Source organism: Pleurodeles waltl, chromosome 1_2 (assembly GCF_031143425.1).
Source record: "Pleurodeles waltl isolate 20211129_DDA chromosome 1_2, aPleWal1.hap1.20221129, whole genome shotgun sequence".
NCBI lineage: Eukaryota > Metazoa > Chordata > Amphibia > Caudata > Salamandridae > Pleurodeles > Pleurodeles waltl.
In genome coordinates this window covers 703,294,475-703,318,855 of record NC_090437.1, presented here as the reverse complement: position 1 = coordinate 703,318,855, position 24,381 = coordinate 703,294,475, and the positions used below count along the sequence as shown (strand labels likewise).

Sequence of the window (24,381 nt, the reverse complement as noted above, 5' to 3'; positions counted from 1 at the left end):
TTTGCAAAAGAAAAAGGTTAACTATAAAAAAATAAAACGTTGTCATTTTGTTTGTCCTGCTGGGTACTTTTTTACCTGTCACACACTTTCTGTTTGCTGGGCGCTAGAAGTTAAAAAGAACAAAACAGTACCTCAATCGCGTCGGAAGCAGTGGACAGGCACTGATTAATTTCAATCAATTCGTGCTTGGTCCCTGCTCCACAGAAGGGAAAGGAACTGATGAAAGGTTGGCAGTCACAAATTATGAGACTGTAAAGAAGAGTTCGACACAAGCTAACAAATGGTAAGCAACAAGCAGGCTCCAAGCCCTTTTCTATATACAACACTGTCTCGCAAGCAAGAAACATGTACTAGCATATGCTATCGCAGGTTCGATCCTAAAAAGAACTATGGTGCAGCCAGCACAGGCCATGTCACATCACTTTTTGTTTTAATTACTAGTGGGAGGGAGGGCTTAAGCCATTTGTACAGCAACATGACAAAGTTTAAAAAATAAAAAATAAAAGTGCTATAATCTACGTTTATTTCTGACATGTAGTACGGTCAGGTGGTGTGCAATACAGAGGTAGGTAGTGCTTTTGGGGGTGCAATACAGAAAATACACTGTGTGGGGAAAACTTTTTATGGCTGTGGGGCAAAATGGACAATGGAGGACAAGGGAAAACAGACAATGGTGGGGAGGCCGGTGGAAGAAGCAACACTGACAAAAGGGGAGAGGGATGGAAGGAGCAGATCAAGTGCAAGGAGCAGTATAGACAACAGGGGAAGGTGTGAGGGGTAAAACCTACAATGGAGGATCGTGAATGGTGGAGACAACATGGATAACAATGTAAGGGCAGGTGGTGGGGGCAAGACAGTCAACGGAGGGAAGGCAGGTTGGGGGTAACTTGTACTAAACGGAAAATGGAGGGTAACACGGTAGACAGTGGAGGATAGGCAACTGAGAGCTACAGGGAGGCTGGAGAGGTACACAAAGTAAACAACTGAAAATAACACACTCAAGTAAACGCAAAGTAAAAAGTAGTAACTACAAAAATGAGCACTGGAAAGACAAGAAATGCGCCAAATAGCAAGCAAATAAGAGTGACAATGTTGCCAACCGATGATAGGCAATAGACAAACTCTAAGACCACTTTTAGGAAACAATATGTTTCGCAATAGAGTACATGTGATGTTTCAGCTGAAACCTAAAAATGAATACAACATGTCTCTTCAAAACAGCGCACCACATATGTGGAACAAGGAGACCAACATGTGCCAATAAAAGCACAGGTGGAAGACTGAGGAGTAGCAGTCTAGTAATAGTCTATGCAAACCATTAGCAACTGGTGTAGAGCAAAATGCTCTCATAATACTACAGGCAAGGCTCCAATCTTAGGATAAATTGAGGGATGCTCGTTCCCTATGATGAATGGCTGACAAATGTAAAACCTTTGACAACAGGGCAAAGTCGTCTCATTCTTCGGGAGGAAAGACTAAATAATAAGCATGCCATGAAGCAATCACTTGTTGTGAAGGAAAGGAAAGAGGGTACTTACTGTACACTAGGAAATAGTGTTTGCATAAATACTTCTACTGTACAAAAATGTGTCCTTCCTCCTCCATCGCCTATGAGGGCTCCTATCCAAAGTGCAAACTTAAGACTGAATTTCCCTTCTCCGGTTGACTACAGCAACTGAATTCTAAGATGACCTCCCAATCAAAATCTTGATTAGATTACAAATAGTTCAAACTAATGCTGCTCACCTCATCATTAACCTGAAGAACTTCTATCAAACAACTCCATCTCTAATAAAACCTCACTGGCTCCCCTTCAACACCTTGCTTGGTCCATAAAGCCCTACACAGATCCACTGTATCTTTGTCAGAAAACCAACATCCCATCCTTTCAAAAACACATGAAGACTCACCACTTCCATCAAGTGCTTGTATTCCTGTACTACTCCTGCAGGATCGGCATACAAAAACAACTTAATAAAATAAAATGCAAAAGGAGACAATAAAACCATCACCACTTGGAAAAGAGGCAGCAACGTAAGTGCAATCCTTAAAGTATAAAGACCAAACAAAGATGGTAGACAAATACAAAGAATCTAGATGCAGACAGCACATTGAAGTCCCCAGGCAGTGAAATACATAATTTGAACTTTATTAGTCAAAAGGATATGGTGTTTTCTCAACCTACTAATAGTAACCTACTGGCTGAGGAGGTGTAATCATCAAAGCAGGAGTTCAGCAACAGTGGACAGCATGGGTGTGGGAAATATCTTCTTGCAGCTAACCTCCTGCACTGGAAGTCTGTCACACCACATTACACAAGAGAAGAATCTGGAGTGCTCTGGCACTCCGAGTTTACAACTGTCTCTCAAGTACTGCATTTAGAAATCTTATTTCTTTCACTTAAGAACAACAGGGACAATCGTTCCACGAGGCTGTTTTATTACCAGGGTTTAAACAGTTATGACAACGGTCCCTGGATACCTACAAATACCAAATGCATCAAAGAACATCAGCAAAACGAAGCAACTCATACAAAATACTGTCTCATACAGGCTGATGTGCCCACTAGCTATCAGCTCACTCCAATGCCTGTCTTTTCTCAAATTAATCCCACTTTAAATCCCTCTGCCTGGTCTAATAGGCCACTCACAAATAGGGTCCAAAATAAATCTATCAATTACCAAATCCAAAGAACACTCCTCAACACCGACCTGGGCCTTTTAAAAGAAATATTCATTCAAAAAGGAAGTGCGGGTCGTTGGACATTCCTTTACCAGTCTGCCAAACTGTTGGATAAATTAAATCCATAAATGTGCTTTCACAACTATTGCCTTACTAGTGTAAGTCGGCTGAAATCACTGTGCTACACTCACCAAGCATTTCCTTCATCCTAGGGACAAAAGGCCACTAGACGAACCATATGGTAATATATACTGTGGATTAAAAAACACTCCCATGGCCTAACACTGAGGACCAAGTAAACAGGAAGCCTATTTCACTTACAGGCTTCTAGGAAGTTTGTACAATTTGTCATAAAAGACTGACCTGTTTGTCTGGCAAATGATTAATGGTCAAAAGAAGGGCCAAAAACGGTCCTGTGCTTGTGAACGCTGGTGTCATTATGACACTAACTCCACCACTCTTTCAAAGTTCTTCTAATTAGTTGTTGTGATTCATAAATATCATCAGCCAACAATCATGCGAAAATTTACCAGAACAATTTAAATCATTTACCTTTATCAACCTTCAGTGAATGACGTTTATAGCTGTTCAGTGGGAAACTCTCTAGAGAACCAAGCACTTGGGGGAGGGAAGGGGGAAAAGTAGAGGTATGGAGTGTTTCAGTGGGCAAAACAGATAATGTGTCTTCAAACTGCTCTAATCCATACCCTCTAAATTTCAGGTAAGGTTTCACTTTCTCAAAGAATGCTAATTGGTTGCACAAACAATACAAAAGTGTTATCAGGAACGGACTTTGAAAATAGAATCGTAAGTGGGAGAACAGTTATCTACCAGTATTCATCCCACAAAACATTATTTCTTTGTACAAGCTGTGTGGTTTTAGTACAAACAAGAGACATTACTGATTTAGAAAGCCATGCTCGTATCTCAGAGTTTCACCTAGCCAAGTGAAAGCAGAAGGTATTTCAACTGAGAGTCTCTGTGTTGATAGTAATAACTAGTTAGCCAGCTAAATACTACTTCCCATATTATCCACCCTGTGAAAGGGCTTTTAGAATTGGTTAGATGAATCCATCTTGTTTAATCATCCTAATTCGTTTGGAGATATAGAAAGAAAAGGTTTGGATGTATTATATTACATTTTAGGCTTTGAGAAGGGAGAAATTAACATGTTACTTACCTAGAGTAAGAATCTTTCTGGTGGGTACTCTTATCTAACCACATATTCCTCACCTTGTGAATAATTCCAAGGCATCAGTTCTCCTGCTTGCCACCAAGTGGCTTGGTATGGCTCCATGCCAACATCATTCAGCTCTGGATGTGACGTTAAGAGCCACCCATGTGCACTGATATCAGTAGTTTCTAGGCTGTCCGCATCCTCAGATGCAGGGCTGAACAGGAAATTGATATGACCAGTGTGCAGGTCTCCAGACTAGGACCTTTTTAGTGAAAAAGAGCCAAGTTGACTGAAAGGGGAGGTGGGACTGCCGGTGAAGAATCTCTGGTTAGATAGGTTATCCATCAGAAAAATCGTAACCAATTATGTAACTTGTTCTACTGGCAAATACTTCTAATCATTGCTCGTGTCGTGAATAGATGAGATAGCAGTAACTCCTTAGGTGGTGAGTCTGTGATCTGGCACAGACCAAAAAGTAATACAGGACCGAGTGGGCAAAATGCCCCCTCGAAGGACCTAAGTGTTAAGGCAGTAATGTTTCGTAAACATAGGTACCAAAGTCCACATAGCCGCCTGTCCAGGACAGGTATTCAGCCTAGTAGCATATTTGGCCTTGGTAGAGAAACCCCACCAGCCTTTTAGGGGGCTGTTTTTTCACCAGTGTATGAGCAGATTTTTTGCAGAGAACAATCCACCAGGAGATGGCCTAGTTTAGCACTGCTTTGTGCTCCTTTGCTCCTGAAAACCCTACAAAGAGCTGATCGTCCGTCTATGTTCCTTGGTACAATCGTTATAGAAACCCAATGCTCTTTTACGGTCCAAAAGATAGAATATTTCTTCCTTCTAAAAGGGATTAGTTGGTGGACCAAAGAACAACAGATTGCGAATAGCCTGACCAACAAGAAAGTAAGCAACTATTTTAGGAGGAAATGAAGCCTTGGTTCTTAAAAACAACTTAGCATGAAAGAAGGTTTTGTAGAGTGGACTAACACAGAGCCTGAAGTTCACCCACACATCTAGCCAATGTTATGGTGATGAGGGAGACTGTCTTTAAGCTCAGACGTCTCAAGGGTCAACTGTGCAGTGGCTCAAAAAGGGTGTACATCAAAAAGTGAGGACTAAGTTAAAGTCTCAGTGCAGCATCACAAATGATTTTGGTGAAAACATGTTGCAAACCTTTCTAAAACCTCATGATATGAAAACGAAGACGGATCTAACAATTGTAAAAAAAAAAAAAAAAAATGGAAAAAAGAGATAATAAACATCACTTACCAGTACCCTTACCAAGTGTTTGCTCGTCTAGGGACAGAACAAATATTCAGACAACGTTGCCTGTAATGGTCAATTCATCAGCTGCTTCACCAGTCCATTAACTTGCCTCAACGGCAAACGTACATGGATTCTGAAGGGGGGTGCCTAGTCACCAAGATGACACCAACGACCTAAAGGTTCAGCTGTTGCAGTTCAATCTCCAACCATGAAGATGCAAAATGTGCAGGCCCTGCTGCTGAGGCAGAAGGGCCTCCCGAAGCAGCAGCCTGAACACAGGACAGATGCTCATGTCCATGAATTCCAGGTATCAAACACTCCTGGCTCAACCCGGTGCCACTAGGATGACTTGGGTCTGGTAGTTCCTTATCTTTTTCAAAACTCTGGGCTGGAGAAGCAGTGGGAAAGCATACAGCAAAAGGTAAAGAGAGAGCTGATTTGGAAACATTAGCACTCTTAAGTGCCAACATTTTGCACGCTCAGTTATGGCAAAAAAAAATAATCCAGGGTTCTATCCACTGCTGGAAAGATGATCTGAGCCACCCTCTAGGTGCAGCTGCCATTCGTGGTCCACTAGCATCTGCAGCTGAATTTGTCCACTCTGTCACTGAAAGATCCTGCCAGGTGGTACACCAGCAGAGAAATCCCTTAGTAGTCTAGCTGTATCCAGAGGTGCAAATCATCTTGATACAAGACCCAGGGCCCTAACCTGCTCTGTTTATTGCAGTACCACATGGCAGTAGTGTTATTCGTGAGCACCTGCACCAGCTCTCCTTTGCTGGTGGACAGGAATGACTTTAAAAGCAAGTGAAAAACTCCTAATTCCAACAAGCAGATGTGGGGCCAAGTTATGTACCAATGACCTAAGGATAAGGAAAGTGCCTGCCACTGACCCAATAACAGCCGTGGAGCAGATCTTTTGCAGTCTCCTCTGTAACCTAAATAGAGCCTGACATTTTCCTGATGATGTTGCCATTAGGATTGAGGTCCCATGGAGGTCCCTCTGACATGCACAATCAACAGGATACATGGAATCAACAATCCCAGAAGCCTCAGAGTCATACAAACCGAGATCCAGCAGAGATGAAACAAAGATCATAGCCAGAATGTCCTGAACTCTCTTTTCCAGGAGAAAGGTACAAAACTGTAATGTATCCAGAATGGCTCAGATGAAAGGGAGCATCAGAACCATGATGGGAGAGTGACTTCTGGACATTGATTTTGAACACCAGTGATGTGAGGACACTCATCATTATATGGAGGCGGTTGACCATTGCCTGGGACAAGCATGACTTCAACATGGGAAGACTGGTACCCCCAACCTCCAAAACGGAGCTTCGACTGTCACCATTACTTTCGGGAACACCGGAAGAGCACTGGTAAGGCCAAAAGGGAGAACTGCAAACTGCAAACTGAAAATGCTCCTGGCCCACAGTGAACTGTAGGCAGCACCTGTAAGACAAGGATATGAAAATAAGTGTCCCACAGGTCCAATCCCACCATCCAGTCCCCAGGGTAGATAGGACCTGGGCTAGCATGGGCTTCGTGAATATGTCCTTCTGCAGGAAGGTGTTGGGAAGGCGAAGATCTAAAATAGGATGAAGGCCACTGCCCTTCTTTGGCACAAACAAGTGGTGGGAGCAACACTTAGTTCCTATTTCCGAGACAGGACCACTCTCTATGAAGCCTTTGGGAAAAAGGGCCTACACTTGCTGTCATACAACAGCTAGATGGTCCACTATCAGCCACCCCAAAAAGATAGAGGGGGAAGGAGGCTATGATTTAGAAATGAATGGGAGGGCATAGCCCCAGGAGACATATTGGAGGACTCGCTTATCTGTCATGATGTTCTACCACCACTGCAGTAAAAATTGGGCCTTGCTTATAGGGCTGCCATCACCATATTCTGCTGTGCAAGAGTTAGTGAAAATCGTAAGATTTCATATCACAAGATAGCAGAAATATGAATCTTAAATGGGTCATTGTCGTCTGACTTGCACCATCAAACTAATTTATTACAGCGTCCTGCTGACATGAATTTTTCAGCAAGCTGTCAAGATGAAGTTATCAAGAAGGCAAAAGGAATAACTGGCAACACTCAATCTGATTGTGTGCAACTCCAGCATCTGGGTATTAGGGTGGACGTCATGATTATCCTACTACCAGAGCCTGCCTACTTTTCACTGCTAAGTAAGAGGCAGCCAGGTGCTGAGTGCCAACAAATCTGCATAACAGAACCTCCATTCCAAATCTGGAGCAATCAAAATCAGCTGTGGTGCATTCTTCATTACCACAGCAGCACTTTAGGCAGAAGTGTGATTGGTGGAAACGTGTACAGAATGTCCCAAACCAAATAAACCTCCAGGTATTCTCTAGAGAACAATAACAGGGAAGAGTTTGGCACAAAACTAAGCAAGCTTCTTGATCTAAGGCCTGGTGATGAGATCAACGCATGGAAATAGCAACATTAAGATTACCTACATCATCTTGGGGTACCACTCTCACCAGAGCCAACCAAGATAATCTACCCTCATTATGGCAGAGCCTGAGAGATTAGCCAATGACGATAAAGATTTGCTGTGCCCACTATTGCATGCAATTCACCTGCCAACAAAGGTTCCGATATCGCACACAGACCTGTCTGTTAATATAACAGAAGTGGTGGGACTATCTGACAAAATCTGAATGTTACTACCTTAGATAGAAGGAAGAAATACTTTCTTTGCATGAGGACCACCAACTAGCAAGAGCACATTTCTGTGCAAAAGTTGCTCTGACGATGACCAAAGAGCACCATGTCATTGAGGTGGGCCCCACAGACTAGCGAGGATGCAATACATTTGTAAACTGTGCTGGGTATGAGGGGGCTTGCAGTATGAGAAAGATAAGCTCCAGGCACATCTGTATCCTTAAAGTAGACAGAGGATTGTTTTTTCTTTTTCTTGTTTTCTTTGTATTTTTCCACAACTATCTTTCTTCTACTATTGAACCAGACTATGTTCTTATGTGAAAAGCAGTCCGGGTAGAGATATGATATAATTCCATTGTGGCTTTCATACTGTTGTTTAGCAGGAAAGGACTTCTACGTCCAAAATTAAGGGATGAGCTAGAGAGAATATTCAGGTAAAGGAGGGTGGTCAGGAGGGAGGTACAGAAAAGGTAGGATGTAGCTTTCGTGGAATAGCGTAGTTCCCAACAATCTGTCACCATCAAACCCAAATGGTAAAAAAAAAAGGACCCTCCCTCAAGACCTTACCAGCGAAAAGTTATGAAGTGAAGGGTGGGTAGTCAGAAGTTCTTAGGCTGGAGAAGAGACAACATAGGATGGCAGAGACTGTATCTGTTGCTGATGGTGTCATTGCCTAGATCCATCCTTGCCCAGAAAGGGTTAGTGTAGCTGTTGAGGAGTCAGGGGAGGCTGAGAAGCCATTAAGCTTTCTATATTGCTGGTGGAACTGTTACGCTGGGGAGATTGGCCTGAAACACGAGCTGCAGCTCTACTGTTTTTCAAGTCCTCAGGAGAAGAGTTGGCTTTCTCAATGAACACTGCTAACCATCAAAAGGTATGCCCAAGAGTGTGCTTTAGCATCTCCGGAAAAGCCAGGTAAAAACATCCAAACATGCCTATGCAGCTTGACAGCAGCTACCATGCGATCGAGTAACAGTGACACATCGTTCAGACTTCACTTCAAGGTCTATTTGTATGTATCCAATCTGTCATTAACCGGGTTCATAAACAGTATTTTTCATGTGATCTGACAAGCAAATAACTACGTTTTGCCAATTCCCACAAGGAATTACCATATCTGCCCAGGGGGTAGGTGGCATTAGCCCTGAGGTGGGCCAGGCAAGAAGCAAAGATTTTTCAATCTACAGAGTCAAATCTCTTTTATTGTCTAACAGGCAGTGTAACAGGAAAGGCATTCAAGTTCTGCTTCAAGGAGAACGTTTGGACAACCAGACTTTCTGGTGACGGATGAGAGGACAAAAAGTGAGCGTTACCCAGAGCAGGACTAAGACATCTAGTTAACACGGACTGCCAGGCCAAACAAGTACTGGCAAAGCCAGTAATTTTCACCTTTGCTCTAAGCCCATTGTAACCTGACAACAGGTCATGCAACAGTCTAACTGGCGAAAAAGGGCTTCTTCCAAGTAGGCACACAAGGATCAAATAGTTTCATTGAATGGAAACAACGGCTCTGCCACTGAGAAGAGCTGCAAGATGTCAGTGAAAATGTAAGATTTCCTTCCCGAGAGGGCGAGATCAGTTTCAAGACTTCAACAACTTTTTTTTTTACTACAGCTGTAGATGAGAACATATCCTCTAAAGCATGGGCAGAAGGATAAGGGTTTTTGCCTTCTCGTGGAGTGTTATGGTCACTAGCATACATGAGATATAGAAATCAGCATAAGTATTATAATCGAGGAGGTTCTAAGCCTCCAAATTATCATGCTTGGTAAACCTATGTAAAGCTATAGTCTTCATGAGGCACTGCAAGGGTTTGGGAGCCAGAGTCGCAAATATTCGCCATGTGGGCAAATCTCTAAGCTTGAAGGAGATGTTCTACCTAGGAAATATCATTAAAGTTGGTGTTAACTTTTTCCTTCAATACATCGAGGATTTCTTCTGACACAGACTGCTTTGAGAGAGGCGTTCTAGTCAGCTCTGTGGGTGGTGGGCTATTAAGGCACAGAAAGGTGATTAGACTTCTTAGGGGTTGAAACCAAAGCCTATGATGGCACAGTACTAGACCCGCTAAGCCTGCAAGAATACAATCCACATTTGGGAGAACTGGGGCGGGTGGGTGTTATAGGATGCAGAAGCTGTTCACAACAGATCCAGCGTGACACACTGGAAGGTTTCCATCTATGTAGTGAGTTGATGGAATAAGAAACACCAGTCTCCCCCTTTTCAATGGCAAGATGTTATAGCATGATGAGGAAGAGCTTTTGAGTCAGCATCAAGAATCCAAACGGTCAAAAGGAGCACTTTTTGTTTTCTTATGAAAAGATCCTTTAGGAGATCATTCGCTTGCAGATGACTCACCTTTGGGTAAAGAAGATTCCCTACAGAACATAAGCCGAAACACATTGGCTTCCCACTACCCTATAGCCTTTGGGTGCACTGGGGCCACAAGAACCACAGGCCACAGCTATGTCCTCCGATTCAAAGCATGAGGACCTTACAGTGACTTTATTGCTGAGAAGTATGTGGTCTCTGTCCGTACATATCACATTTCCAGAGAGTGAGTTTGATATAAGAAGGTTGTGTAACTCTCTTCAGTGTCTCGAAACAGTGTGACAGAGAACTGATAAAATTAGGACATGGTTAGGCTAACGGAAAGAATGCCCCTTCCTATCATTTTACTTTGTGTATCTACTGTGATGACTAAGTAGTGCAAACACAAATAGGTAACTTTAATAGTGAAAAGATTGCACTAATGTAAAAATAAATTATGATACCTTGTTTTGAAATACATCTAGAAATCTATAAGGATAATTAAAATACATGGACATGTCTTGAAAATTATTAAGATTAAAAAGTCACCATCACGACTGACTATAGACCCCCTGGCAATATGGACACTAAAGTAGCTGAGATGACAAGATTCAAGAAACTAAGTTAACTACCCATCAACCTCACAGGAAAAAATATAACTGCCAGATAGGGGTGTATGAAGCTTTACTTGAACTTGAAATTATGAAAACGCCATTGAAGATGATGGTCAGAGATAACCCAAACAAGATGACGGCAACAGAGTCTCACAAACTGAAATTAGAACATCCCCCTCACTGCCGGAAATCAAGTAAGAAAAGAGTATGTGTACATGTTTGTTTCTAACTTATATTTACCCATCCCCTCAAATCCTACAGCAATAAGGTCACAACGTAAGGACTATAATGCTGCTTTTAGCCATATTGATCTGAATAAACTTACTAGACACTGTGCTTCATGACTTTAATTGCATTTTGGGATGAAGCTAATGGAATCTCGGACTGGCCTCTATTTTAGATGCATGCGACTGACAAATAAAAACAGTGCCTTCAGAAAGTACTCTGTAAGAAACATATACTAGTTCTACAGTTGGTGATGGTTCTAACTAGATCAATGTAACATAACTGCTACTAACACAAAAAGAGATTCCTTTCTTAGCAATGGCAAAATAAAAAATAAAAAAGCATGTACTACCACGATCCCAAGGGCGTAGGAGATGCCATATTTCTCTGTGGTGATGTTATGGGGGTGGGGGAGGGAAACGGGGTAGGTTGTGAGCACAGACAGACAGCCTTTGAGAGAAAGCACTTACAAAGCCATCAAAAAAATATAATAAAGTTTCTAAAATGAAAAAACATATTATTTCTCAGTTAAGATAGTTGAATTTAGTGGCATTTATTTAAAGTATTTTTTTAAACCTGAAACACTCATTAATACCCTCATGACGAGGTTGCCACTAGTTACAGAAAACTTCATGTTTTTTTTCTTTATAGTGCCTTTTTTGTTATTAGACCCGAAGCACAATTATTTTAGATTAACCATAACTAAGTAAACTTTTTGTAGAACGTAGATACCCTAATAAATTACTTGACTGTGCTCTAACATTCGTTAAGGCTTGGACGCTGTGGTGCTGGTGGAAGTAGGGAGGACTTCAGCCCCCAGAAATCCCTTCAGCCTGGAGATGTGGCATTACACCAGCGCGCAAGACTGGGCTGCTTAAGGTTCCTCTACTCCCCACAGCATGGGATGCTTGGATGCTCTGGTGCTGGTGGAAGGAGCGAAGACTTTAGTCCCCCGGGTTCCCTTCAGCCAGGAGGCGGCATTACATCAGCACACCAGATGGGCGCTTCTTAATGACTCTCTAGTCCCCATGGCGCAGGATGCACATCGGCATTGCCCGAGCAAAGACCGGGCCAACAGCGGTCACGTCTGCACCCTCCACAGCCTGGTAGAGGCTGGGCTGGGCCACCTCTCTCTTTTTACGTTTGTCAGAACAATAGGTATGTGGAAGTCTTTCTGTAGTAATGGGCCAGCAGAACAAAAGGGTCCACGTAAGTGCCCATCCATTATATCATTTCTCACTTCAGCACTGGGGCATTAAATGAAGACATTTATACTGTAGATGAAAAACTGAGCTTGGGTTCAGACATTTTTATAACAAGTCCGGTGCCCCAGTTAAAGGGGATAACTGGGCTCCTGGGTCCGCTCGGGGGGCTCCCTGTAAAATGTGGTTGACTCTGGGGGAATTACGACAGCTGAGATCCATCTTGATCCAGGTACTCCATCGTTTGAACAGGCCCCGACCACTTAGAAAAAGAAAAAGATTTGGGGTCAAGATCCAGAAATGGTATGTTCAAGTACAAGTTGGGTAATGCATGAGCAGACTGTACCCTTCTCTGATCAGGCCCTAGCTACTTCTTTGACTCGTCCCACTCTTAGCACCAAAGGTTGTCAGGGGGTTGGCAGCTGCCCGCTTTCCATTCCGGGTGGCATGGCAGCAGCCAGTCTCAGGTTACATCTCCCTCCTCAATCTACCCAATTGGTGGCAATTTTTGTGGACGTCCCCCCAGAGTGGTGGAAATCAACTCCAAACTCATATGCAAGGTTGTACATTGGTACAACCAAATAGGGGACGGAAATCACCTGAAAGCCCACAAGGCTGAAAGAGTAGGTTGGGTAGGAAATGGGGAGAAATAGTGGAGAGAGGACTGTACCATTAATCATTTTGATCAACCTGGCATAGCAGGAAAAGGAATATATGGCAAGCACCTCATTTTAGTTCCCCTCCTACCAGGATAAAAGTCGAGGGGCACACATAGCGTTAGGAATTTAAGGAAACTTTTGGAGCTACAGAGAGAGCAGACAGGAAGAGAACATGAGAGACCTATTCATAGCATTCAGCTGGCCAACAGATTTCTCGCATTGCGTACTTTAGACAGTAATGATTCACTGGATACTGCAGTTCTCAGCCCTCCACCAGTGAGGGGAAAGACAGGAATGAGAGGGTTAGTCACCAATATATTTCTGCACTTAAGTTAGGCTCTTGCCTGAAAGTGGTGAGCTGGACTGTAGCAGGGCTCAGTAAGAAGAAGTCAGACGAGAGGTGGTTTAATCTACTAAAGGGCCATCATATAGTGGGCCTGCAAGAAACAGGGGATAGAGATGGGTACAACTAATTTGTCCCCCACTTTACCTTCACAATCCAGCAGAACTAATGCCATTCTACCAACAATGGTGTCTGTAAGTATTTCACGTAAGACATCCCAGGTAGAGACTGGTTCTTGCGGTACAGCTAGATTTTTTAAAAGCACCATGCTTATTAGCTGTAAACTTTTAGAATTCTTTCGCTCAGTTTAAACATGTGGAAAACCTTCTGGCCTTGAAGATCTTTTTAGAGACTTATGCAGAAGGGCCTAACTTCCAATATTTGGTATCCAACTTGGAGATTTTAAAGTTGATTTTTTACAAGGAGCGATTTACGGATGATTTTAATCAAGGCCATTTTGAGCATACCAGTCAAGGGAATTTGCTTAATGCTATCATAAATTACCATAACCTGGCACAAACAGTTCAAAGTAGAAAAGATGAGACTATGACTGAGGGAATTCCTATCTTTGTTGGCATTAGATTCAACTTGATTATCAATTACATATTCATCTCTGCCTTTTTAGTGCAATTTGTTCCGAATCTCAAAGCCAAATATAATCAGTTCTGCGATCATAACCCTTTAACCCTTGAAATCAAGAGGAAAATAGAAGAGTAAGTTAAATCTAGAATACGACCTAGGAATCATGACATTACACCTCGTGATCAAGCACTTAGACTGAAATGGAACACTGATTCACAAACAGTGAAAAATAAAATTATGAGATGCTCATGGTCAGTCCCACAATCCACAGTCTCCTTCATCATTCATGAAGAGATAGGAGTAGGATACATCTCAGATCTTCCAGCTCTCCATCCCACTATAAGTTAGATTATGATATGGCTGAAGACAGACCTGGAATTGAACCAGATTATTTTGAAAGATTGTTTGCCCCTGGAGAGGGTTAGCAGCATCCCATGGCTTAGCTACAATAAATCTTTATTGGTGAAACTGGGTCGTTCTGATCTATATTCCTCACCAGAAAGGACTCTACAGGAGGATCTGGGCTGAGTCACGAGGCATTTCATTTCTGTAGCTCAAGCAGAGAGAGCAACAAGGGAGCTGTGCAAACCCTTGGTGCAAGCCTACATTACATTAAAGTCTAACCCGTTAATAGCACTGTTAGAAATGGGGTCCTTGGTGGTCAGGTTACTCCCTGTCCAAGCAAGGACCAGCGCTCTAGTCAGGGTAAGGAGAATCACCCACAGTTAACCCCCACTCACCTCCTTGGTAGCTTGGCACGAGCAGGCAGGCTTAACTTCAGAAGCAAGGTGTACAGTATTTGTACCAACACACACAGTAACTCAGTGAAAACACTACAACATGACAACACAGGTTTACAAACAATAGGTAATATTTATCTAAACAAAACAAGACCAAAATTACAAAAATCCAACAGACACAAGTCAAGTTACGAATTTTTAAAGAATAAGAGTCTTAAATCCTTTAGAAAACAGTAAGAACACTGTTAGCGTGAAAAAGTACCTGGGTTGTGTCAAAATACCGCACGGGCGACTGTGCGTCTGAAAAGGCCAGCGATGCGCAGTTTTCTCACTCACAAGCAAAACCGTGTGTCCTTTTTCCTCCGGTCAGGTCGGCGTGCGCCGTTTTTCCTCTCCGCAAGAGATGAGAGATACGTCCATCCGAACAGACACCCTGGGTCCGGGCAGGCTTTGCGCTGATTTTCCGCGCCCAGCTATATTGCGTCAAAATCCTGTCTCACGGTGTCAAGAAACCGTGCTGCGTGAGGCTTGCGTCGTTAACAGCAGCGGCTGTGGGTGTTGAACGTCCTTTCCCCAGCCACGTTGCATCGATCTCCCAACCGTGATTCAGGTGGAGCGCCGATTTTAGCCGTGAGGCCAGCGGCACGTTGTTTTTTCAGCCACGAAGTGGGTGGTGTGTTGAAAGTTTCCCCGCACGGCGGTCTTTGCATGGATTTCTGTCCTTTTCCACCAGCTGCACCTTTCAAGGGCCCAGAGACAGGTTAGGGCACCACTTGACATGCAGGACTCTCAGCAGAAAGCCCAAGTGCTGGCAGAGAGCAGTCTTTGTTGTCCCTGAGACTTCAGCAACAGGATGCAAGCTCAATTCAAGCCCTTGGAGATTCCTCACTAGTGGGAAGTCACACTAAAGTCAGTCTTTGTCCTCTCTCGGGTAGAAGCAGCTACTGCAGGCCAACCCAACAAAACACAGTCACAGACAAAGGGGCAGTACTCCTCCTCCAGCTCTTATCCTTGGCAGAGGTTCCTCTTGGTTTCATAAGTAATCTGATTTTCAGGGGTTTTGAGTGCTCTTATTATACCCCTTTCTGCCTTTAAAGTAGACCTACTTCAAAGAGAAGTCTCTGTTGTTTTCAAGATCCTGACTTGCCCAGGCCAGACCCCAGACACACACCAGTGGGTTGGAGACTACATTGTGTGAGGGCAGGCACAGCCTTTTCAGGTGTGAGTGACCACTCCTCTCCCCTCAGCCCAGATGTCCCATCAGGATATGCAGGCTACACCCCAGCTCCCTTTGTGTCACTGTCTAGAGGAAAAGTGCAAACAGCCCAACTGACCCAGACACAGAATCCACAAACAAGCAGAGTCATAGAATGGTTTAAGCAATAAAATGCCTACTTTCTAAAAGTGGCATTTTCAAACACACAATCTAAAAACCAACTTCACTAAAAGATGTATTTTTAAATCGTGAGTTCAGAGACCCCAAACTACACATGTCTACCGCTCCCAAAGATAATCTATGTTTTAAGAATATTTAAAGGCAGCCCCCATGTTAACCGATGAGAGAGATAGGCCTTGCAACAGTGAAAACACATTAGTATAAGTCCAACCTTAAACATAAACTGCATCCTGCCCATGGAGCTACCTAGGGCCTACCTTAGGGGTGTCTTACATGTAAGAAAAGGAAAGGTTTAGGCCTGGCAAGTGGGTACATTTGCCAAGTCGAATTGGCAGTTTAAAACTGCACTCACAGACACTGCAGTGGCAGGTCTGAGCCATGTTTACACGGCTACTAAGGTGGGTGGCTCAATCAGTGTTACAGGCCCACTCGTAGCATTTGATTTACAGGCCCTGGGCACTTCTAGTGCACTTTACTAGGAACTTACTGGTAAATCAAATATACCAATCATGGATAAGTCAATACCCACATATAGTTTATACAGGGAACACTTACACTTTAGCAATGGTCAGCAGTTGTAAAGTGTCCAGAGCAAACAAAACAGCAAAAGCAGAGTCCAGCACACAGAAGCAACCTGGGAAGAGGAGGCAAAAAGTTAGGGGAGACCATGCCAATGATGGCAAGTCTAACACAGGTCCCCCCCCCTGCCCCCAGCTGAAAGTGGGGAGCAACTACCCAACCTCATGGGTGTTCTCATCACTAAGCGGAAGAATCTGGACAGACCATCAGCATTAGCGCTGACAGTGCCAGGGTGGTGTTCCACCATAAAGTCCACTCCCTGAGGGGGGATGGACCACCTCAACAATTTGGGATTCTCACCCCTCATCTGCATTAACCATCCGAGGGGCCTGTGGTCTGTCTAAACTTGGAAGTGAGTCCCAAACAAGGAGGGTCTTAGCTTCTTCAGTGCCCAGACCACAGCAAAAGCTTCACGCTCAATTGCAGTCCAACTACGTTCCCTGGGAAGTGAACTCCTGCTAATGAAGGCTACAGATTGATCTAGGCCCTCTTCATTAAGCTGTGAGAGTACTGCTCCAATACCATGCTCTGAGACATTTGTTTGCACAACAAATTCCTTGGAATAGTCAGGCGCCTTCAGCACAGGTGCTGTGCACAGGGCAGCCTTCAGGGCATCAAAAGCTGTCTGGCAAGACTCAGTCCAGATCACATTTCTGGGCTGCTTTTTTGGAAGTTAACTCAGTCAAGGGAGCAACAATTGTGCTATACCCCTTGATAAACCACCTATAGTACCCCGTGAGACCTAAAAAGGTGCTCACTTAGGTCTGGGACTTGGGGGGCTCCCTAGCCAGAATGGTTTTGATCTTAGGCTGTAGGGGTGCCACCTGGCCACTCCCCACTTGGTGTCTCAAGTACATCACAGAACCCTACACTATTTGGCACTTGCTTGCCTTAATAGTGAGGTCTGCCTCCAACACTTTACAGAGTTGTTGCACGTGTTTCTCCCATGTGGAACTAAAGACAGAAATGTCATCCAGGTAGGGGGCACTGAAATCATCCAGTCCAGCCAACACCTGGTTGACCAACCTCTGAAAGGTGGCAGGGGCATTCTTCATCCTAAAGGGGTTTTCACCCTAAGCTGGTAGTGCCCGTCTGATGTGGAGAATGCAGACCTCTCCTTAGCCCCCTCAGTCAGGGTGATCTGCCAGTATCCAGAGGTAAGATCAAACATACTTAGGTACTTGGCAGCTCCCAACCGGTCAGAGCTCATCAGCTCGAGAGATGGGGTGCACGTCAGTCTTAGTGACCGCATTGAGTCCCCAGTAATCCCCACAGAACCGGAGTTCTGAAGTGGCACCAGGAGCAGCAGGCTTTGGGACCAAAACCACAGGACTGGCCCAAGCGCTGCTGGAAAACTCAATAACACCCAACGCTAACATTTTAGAGGCTTCCTCTTTAATGTTAGCCCTTACCCTATCAGTCACTCTGTAAACTTTGTGTTTAACAGGAGGACTGTCCCCAGTGTTCACATCATGTGTACGCAGGTGTGTGATCCCTGAGCTCATGGAGAACAGTGAGGTAAACTGACCCAACACCTAGCGACAGTCCCTCTGCTGCTCTGGGGTCAGGGAGGGAGAGAGGATCCCTCCCCTCCACAGATCTACCTTTTTCTCCAGCAGACAGGAGGTCAGAAAAGGTTCACTCTCTTCCTTACCCCACACACCTTCCACAGAGACTTCATATATATTGATATGAAGTTGGTACCCCTATCGGAGACCACCTCCTTGGGGAGCGCCATGTGGGTAAAACTCCCCCCCCCCAATCAATGCATGATCCAACACAGGGGCCGTGATCGATCTCAAAGGAATGGCTTCCAGGTACCAGGTGGCATGGTCCACCAAGACCAGAATAAACCTGTTGCCCATGGCTGTCTTGGGATCCAGAGGCCCCACAATGTCAATACCAACCCTCTCAAAGGGGGTACTAACCACAGGGAAAGGTTGGAGGGGAGCTCTACATGCCCCCCCCCCACTCTTGCCACTTGCCTGACAAGTTGGGCAAGACATACAAAGGGCCTCAGAGTGCCTGCACATTTGAGTCCAATAGAAGTGGGTGACAAGCTGCTCAAAGGTCTTGTCCTGCCCCAAATAACCAGCTTAAGGCCCGTCATGAGCCAGACCCAGTAGGAAGGCTCTGAAGCACTGGGGTACCACATGCACTCCGGCTGACCCAGGCTCAGGAACCTTAGGCTCACTATATAGGCCATCCTCCCAGTAAATCAAATGTGATCCAGGCTCCTTGCCTGGTCTGCAGCCTGCTGCCGCAAACTATCCAGAGTAGGGCATGACTTCTGTGCCTCACAGAATGCCTCCCTGGTGGGCCCTCCTTCCTGCTGCCACTGAGACAACTCAGGGAGCTCACCCAGTTCAGCCACCTGTTACCTGGTAGGCTCCAGGGTCTAACCCTCAGGTTCAGCCTCCTCCTGGACCGTGGGAACTTCAGGGGCTGGTTTCCAGCGCCTCTTGTCCTTCCTCCTACTGGCAGACACCTGGGCCACTCTTTCAGGCTCCAGGGTCTCCTGATCACCCTGATGAGCTGCCATAGACCGGGCAGACACACAGGCCCACCCTGGCATACCCAACATTTCCAAGTGTGGCCAGCATTCCACCTCCTGCCAAGGGGGATCCTCCAGGTCATTGCCAGGCAAACAATCTACAGGCATGGCTGGACTCACAGCTACCGTCAAGGAACCTTAGACTCCCTACCCCCCATTCAAAGGGAACCTGCGCCACACTGCACAGGCACTCTGAGCTGTCCACTGCAACTATTTGGTGAAGAAGATGGGGATCTATCTGCTCTTCAGACACCAGGTGACTCCTCACTGTAGTCATACTGGCTCATGTGTCTCTCAGAGCCTCCACCCTCTGTCCATTGATGCTCACCCACCACCTGTATTTCTTAGTGTTATCAGGCACGAGTGACCTCTGGACCATTTCACTGTCCCCTAGTGAGACAAGGGTCATCTCAGCGGGCTCCCACCCACCTGGAACCCCAAAGTAGGAGCAGCACACAAACAACATTTAAGTATTGATGTTACTCCAAGGCTTATGCGTTTCGGTTAGCAGTGACATGAACACTGTAAAATTCACTGACTGACATTCAAAGTAATCCCCTGAAAGACTGTCTGTTTATGAGCAGCATTTCATCAAACTGAACACTACATTTATCTGTCTAAGACAGCTGACAAAATATATACTTTGAAGTAAAGCTGTTACAAATGAAACATTTAAGAATATTGATAGATGATTTTTCTATAATTGTGTAAAACGGCATGCCTACAGTCAAGTTCCCTTTCACTGCACAGGGAGCATGTCTTTTTTTTTTTTTTTTTTTTTTTTTTTTTTTTTAACAAACTACAGATGCAGTTCACCATAAACTGGTGGTCAAATGAAAGTGATTGTGCTCAGTTGGATTATCACCAAATAAAGTAGTGTAAATGCTCTTATTAAAAGCAATGTGTCCACACATTGGATTAAATAAATACTAACAAATCCAAATAGTGCAGCTATTTTTTTATTGATCAATATTTTTGCCATGTCGTAGAGAAGCACAGCTGCTGTGCAGCATGGCTGAAAGTTAAAAAAAAAAAAACAAAAAAAAAAAAAAAGATAACATAAAAAATAAGTACTATGAAGCAACCATTGTTGCTGGCAACATAGCGGTTATTTTTTTTACTTTCAACAATGCTGCACAGCTGCTGTACAATATAGCTAGGAACACTGAAGACACCAATTGATTTCACATAGGTGATGTAATGGCTTTCACAATGCTTGTTTAGTATTTTGCTTCAAAATAACCAATTAGAATTGCAGCCCATCTCCGCAGTGATGAAAGATATATAGCTACCACTCCTTTACTCAAAAAATATTTGTAATTTAAGACTACAGATATTACACTTTTAGTGGTGCACTTAAAATCTGGATTTGCTCTAGGTAGTAAGGCTTGTAGGTGGGCATGGAACGAAGGAACATATTGAATACTGAATTTGTCATAACCTAAGAACAGCAGTACCAATAGGGCCCGTCTCAGAAACGGAATACTGAATAATCCTAACAATCTGCCCACTTGTGCATCACAAATAATATAAAGTTCATACACGAGGAGGGCTGAGCAGAAATGACTTCAAGATCATAATTAAAGTTACAAAACACATTTTCAGTTTTCAACAAAATTTCTGTCCCTGTGCAATATTCGACACGTTTTACAGATGAAACGTTCAAGGTTGTCCAAATGCTAGACACAAAGTACAACTTTTCAAAAACAGCTGAGCCATTTGACTGATATGATAGCAACAGGGAATTTCAATACACTGGGATTATGTAGCCGAGTCTATTAAATATTCAAGCATTTTCTACCATTAAGGCCGACAAAAGAAATGTAGTGGGGATTTTAAGACTGTCACAGAACAGCCTATCTAACAATCTGGTACATAAAATGAGGACAAAAGGGCATAACGAGAAAAAAGATGGTTAAGCGAGACAGATGCCCTAAGCATTCAAAACGTATCGTTCTCACTTTTAATAGGCTTCCCGAAATAACCCATGACACGTTATTAAATTTTTTTTTACTTTTATGTAAATAGGGCTTTACATTTTGCAGCTTCTCCGCACTTTAAACAATAGGTGTTAGCTTCAGCCAGCCTACTTATACTGTAATTAGAATTATGTACGGAAATATCCTCTTTTAGCTCAATGTGAGATGTGGGGGACATTATCTCTTGCTTTGGTACAAGTAGGACAGAAAGGTATAAAATATTTAATAAAGTAGAATTTAACATCCTTCGATTGTCAATAATATCAAGCACCATTTTTACACCAGCTTCTGGTTACTCCAGCTGATAAACTCATGTTACATCAGAGTTTAATGTGCTATCCATTCATATCAATTGTAAGAGAGGAAACGCCTGCTGTTGCCTCTTTCACCATCAAAAACAATAACTCTGCATTGATCTTAAAAACGTCATTATGGAAAGGTGACCTGAAAGGGAGGGCTGAGGCAGAGTCACTGGAACTATTATGCATGGCCGACAATATGTGTCCTTTCATCTTTTAGAGGCACCTCCCTGTGGTGAAATCTGATTTCCTTATACATCTGTAAGGGTATTATTTCATTTATCCATGCCAAAAATATTTACAAGTGAAAACTTTCCAAATGCTCTCAAGCAGTCAACTGGCTAGCGGAAAGCACAATATAAGTACAATAAAATGAAACTAAGGTATTATAAAGAAACGCCACTCGTGCCACTATTCATTAAGTTCATCACCACAGAAAGAGGATAAATGAGGAAACTGCACAACCTTCCAAATTCTAAAAGGTATTATTGCTAACTAGCGTCGCATTTTTGCTCAATTTGAAGAAAAATGACAACTTGTCGTTTTTCTTTTCATTTTACTGAGAGTTAGAATGAAAATGGTTTAGGAAATTGGAAATGTGGCACCGTGGAGGACATGGAAAAGTGGATATAGGGGACTGACTGTCCTGGATGCATGAGGTGAGAAAGAATAGATGGGCTTGACAGTAAATGGGATGAGGCAGAGGTCCAGGATCCTTCAAGTGCTCCTCGTACTATACAAGACATATGAGATATACAGACATAGGGTTTTTATTACAAAAACGAAATCGAGGTTGTTCTAGTCAACAAGAAGTTAAAGCGAGTATCAAATCTGCTTGTTATAATGAATCTGGGATCTCTGGTTAACTAAATATGATTTACAGCCGAATTAGATCCAAAACCAACTAGAAACAAGCTTACATGGAGTTCCAAAGATTTCAAACTCAGGTCGGCAAAAGCATCTCCGAGCTGCCGTTGTGTTTGAACCATCTGGGAGAGCTGAGACGATAAAGTCTGAGCCAGTTTCAATACATGTTCATACTTTCGTTTATTATCTCGAAGTATTTCTATTTGCGCCTCTAGTTCGAAGTCCACTGTTCTTGAGCCGCGGCCCAGCCTCTCCGAGATAATCTGCCGAGTACACTGCAGGTAATGGAGGAGAGAAAGGAAAAATAGGTCAGTCACGCTGGTCCGTCTTAAAAAGCAACCATAAATTGATAAACACATAGCCCAGGTTCCTCAAATCAATAAAACATAAGGTGTGAGATTCATCTGCACCAGGTGAATAAAGATGAAAAATCATCAAAGCAGACAAAAATTGAGCAAAACACTACGAATTTATTGGACGAATGTTACAAGTCATACCAATAGTCAAAAGTCAGGAATACAAATATAACTTTTGAGTAGTGCTGAAAACCCTATTTTCTGAAAACGTTTACTCTTACCCATTTACTAAAAAGCAACTTGACGCAATATTATTCTACAAGTTATCCACTCCCTGAATTCCAGTTCCAGTCCCTCAAACATCTCCTAAAGGAACCTTTAACTGCTCGCGATTGCTGCCTTTGGAGACACCATGAATCCGTTATGAAAATGGATTGAAAATGTTTTCACTAGAACACCAAAGGTCAACAATAGTCTCCACTACGGTACTGCCCAGAAGCCACAGACTACCCCAAGAACCATAGAAAAGGTAGTCTACGTCTGCCTTTTTCCAATCACATGAAAATGTTGGGGGACCTTGGAAATAAGTGCTGGACTAGGAGTACTAGAAAAATACTTTAACAGGAGCCATGACAAAGGTGGCAATTCACTGTAAGAACGCAGACACCACCACTGCATTTGGTTCAGTGGGAACATTTTGACCATGGAAGCAAGAGCTAGGACGACTAATCCCAGCTGAGGGCAATCTGTCTTTTCTGCGTAGTCACCAGAGATTTTTTGCTTTTCGCTGAACCCTATAATTTTGCTTGCTCTACAACTCTGTGTACTGTACCCCAGCTAACCAGTAGCAAAATGTTTCTGCCAGCCATTTAAACATGGTTGAATTGGCATACTCCTGACTGGTATAATCAACTTGCCTATAAGTTCCTAGAATATGGTACACAAGGCCTAGAAGTTAAATGCCACTAGTGGACTGCAGCACCTATGGTGCCATAGACTACAGTGCCGCAGCAAACATGGCTTCAGACCTACCCCTATAGACTGACTGTAAAAGTGCCAACGTGGACTTTGACTTGTCAAAATAAACCCTTTTTGACAGAGAAAACATTATTTTTAAATGTTAAAGTCTCCCCTCATGCATGGTATTTAAAAGTAGGAAATGTAGAAAGTGACTTACACCCAAAAAATATTTTCTCTGTAGGAAGGCTGGCTGGGCGAGAGAAAACTGGGAAGCAATACTGTAAACTAATAGAATATTTCAGGCATTGGACCAGCTAGAAAAAACATTAAACAGCTTTTATAACTGTAAATTTCAATGGTGAAGTTAAATTTGTATTAATCGTTAAGGAAAAGTAACTTTTAGAAAGTTACCTTTTCCCTGCCTCACGTTCCTGGAGGCTAATTTGCATTGCCTCTCCAGTTTCTCCCAGCCAGTGATTAGGACATAGGTGTGAAATGCCTCCCAGGAGCAAACGATTGGCTGCCCTGAATGGGCAAAGATGACTCCTAGGAGTTCAGCAGAATTTTCAAGTTTGGGGCTGTGTCTCATCTGTTGACAACAGAGTGTCAAATCCTGCTTGACTGATCTCTTGAGCCAAAAGTAAGACTTGGGCCACACTTAAAAGGGAGAGAACAGGATGCCAAGACAACTCTTAAGTATCCACTATCTGGTTGCCGGAGGACATTGCTTTTGTTCTACAGGACTTCTCTCTCTGGGTTTGTTGAGGGTACAGTGCATGCCTCAAACTAAATGTTAGTGTTTGATGTGACACTAGGTTTACCATAGTAAATACCCCACATTCACCACAACCTTCAGAGCCCAAGTTTAATGTGATCAAAGACTTATGCCATCTTGAAAATACCCTGACAAATGGCATTTTGGGTCTGTTTGCAGTAAAGCAAACATGAACTACTGAAAA

At 43.4% G+C, this 24,381-nt stretch overlaps 1 protein-coding gene across 6 annotated transcripts in view; it reads right to left on the bottom strand.

The window, feature by feature from the left end:
* ARFIP1 (ARF interacting protein 1) overlaps positions 1-24,381 on the bottom strand; it is a 359,169-nt gene that overhangs the window by 125,431 nt on the left and 209,357 nt on the right. For all 6 annotated transcript variants that reach the window (XM_069242703.1, XM_069242714.1, XM_069242723.1 and 3 more), the window contains one exon: positions 22,220-22,441. In XM_069242703.1, coding sequence (XP_069098804.1) covers positions 22,220-22,441 — 222 coding nt within the window. The remainder of the gene's footprint in view (positions 1-22,219; positions 22,442-24,381) is intronic.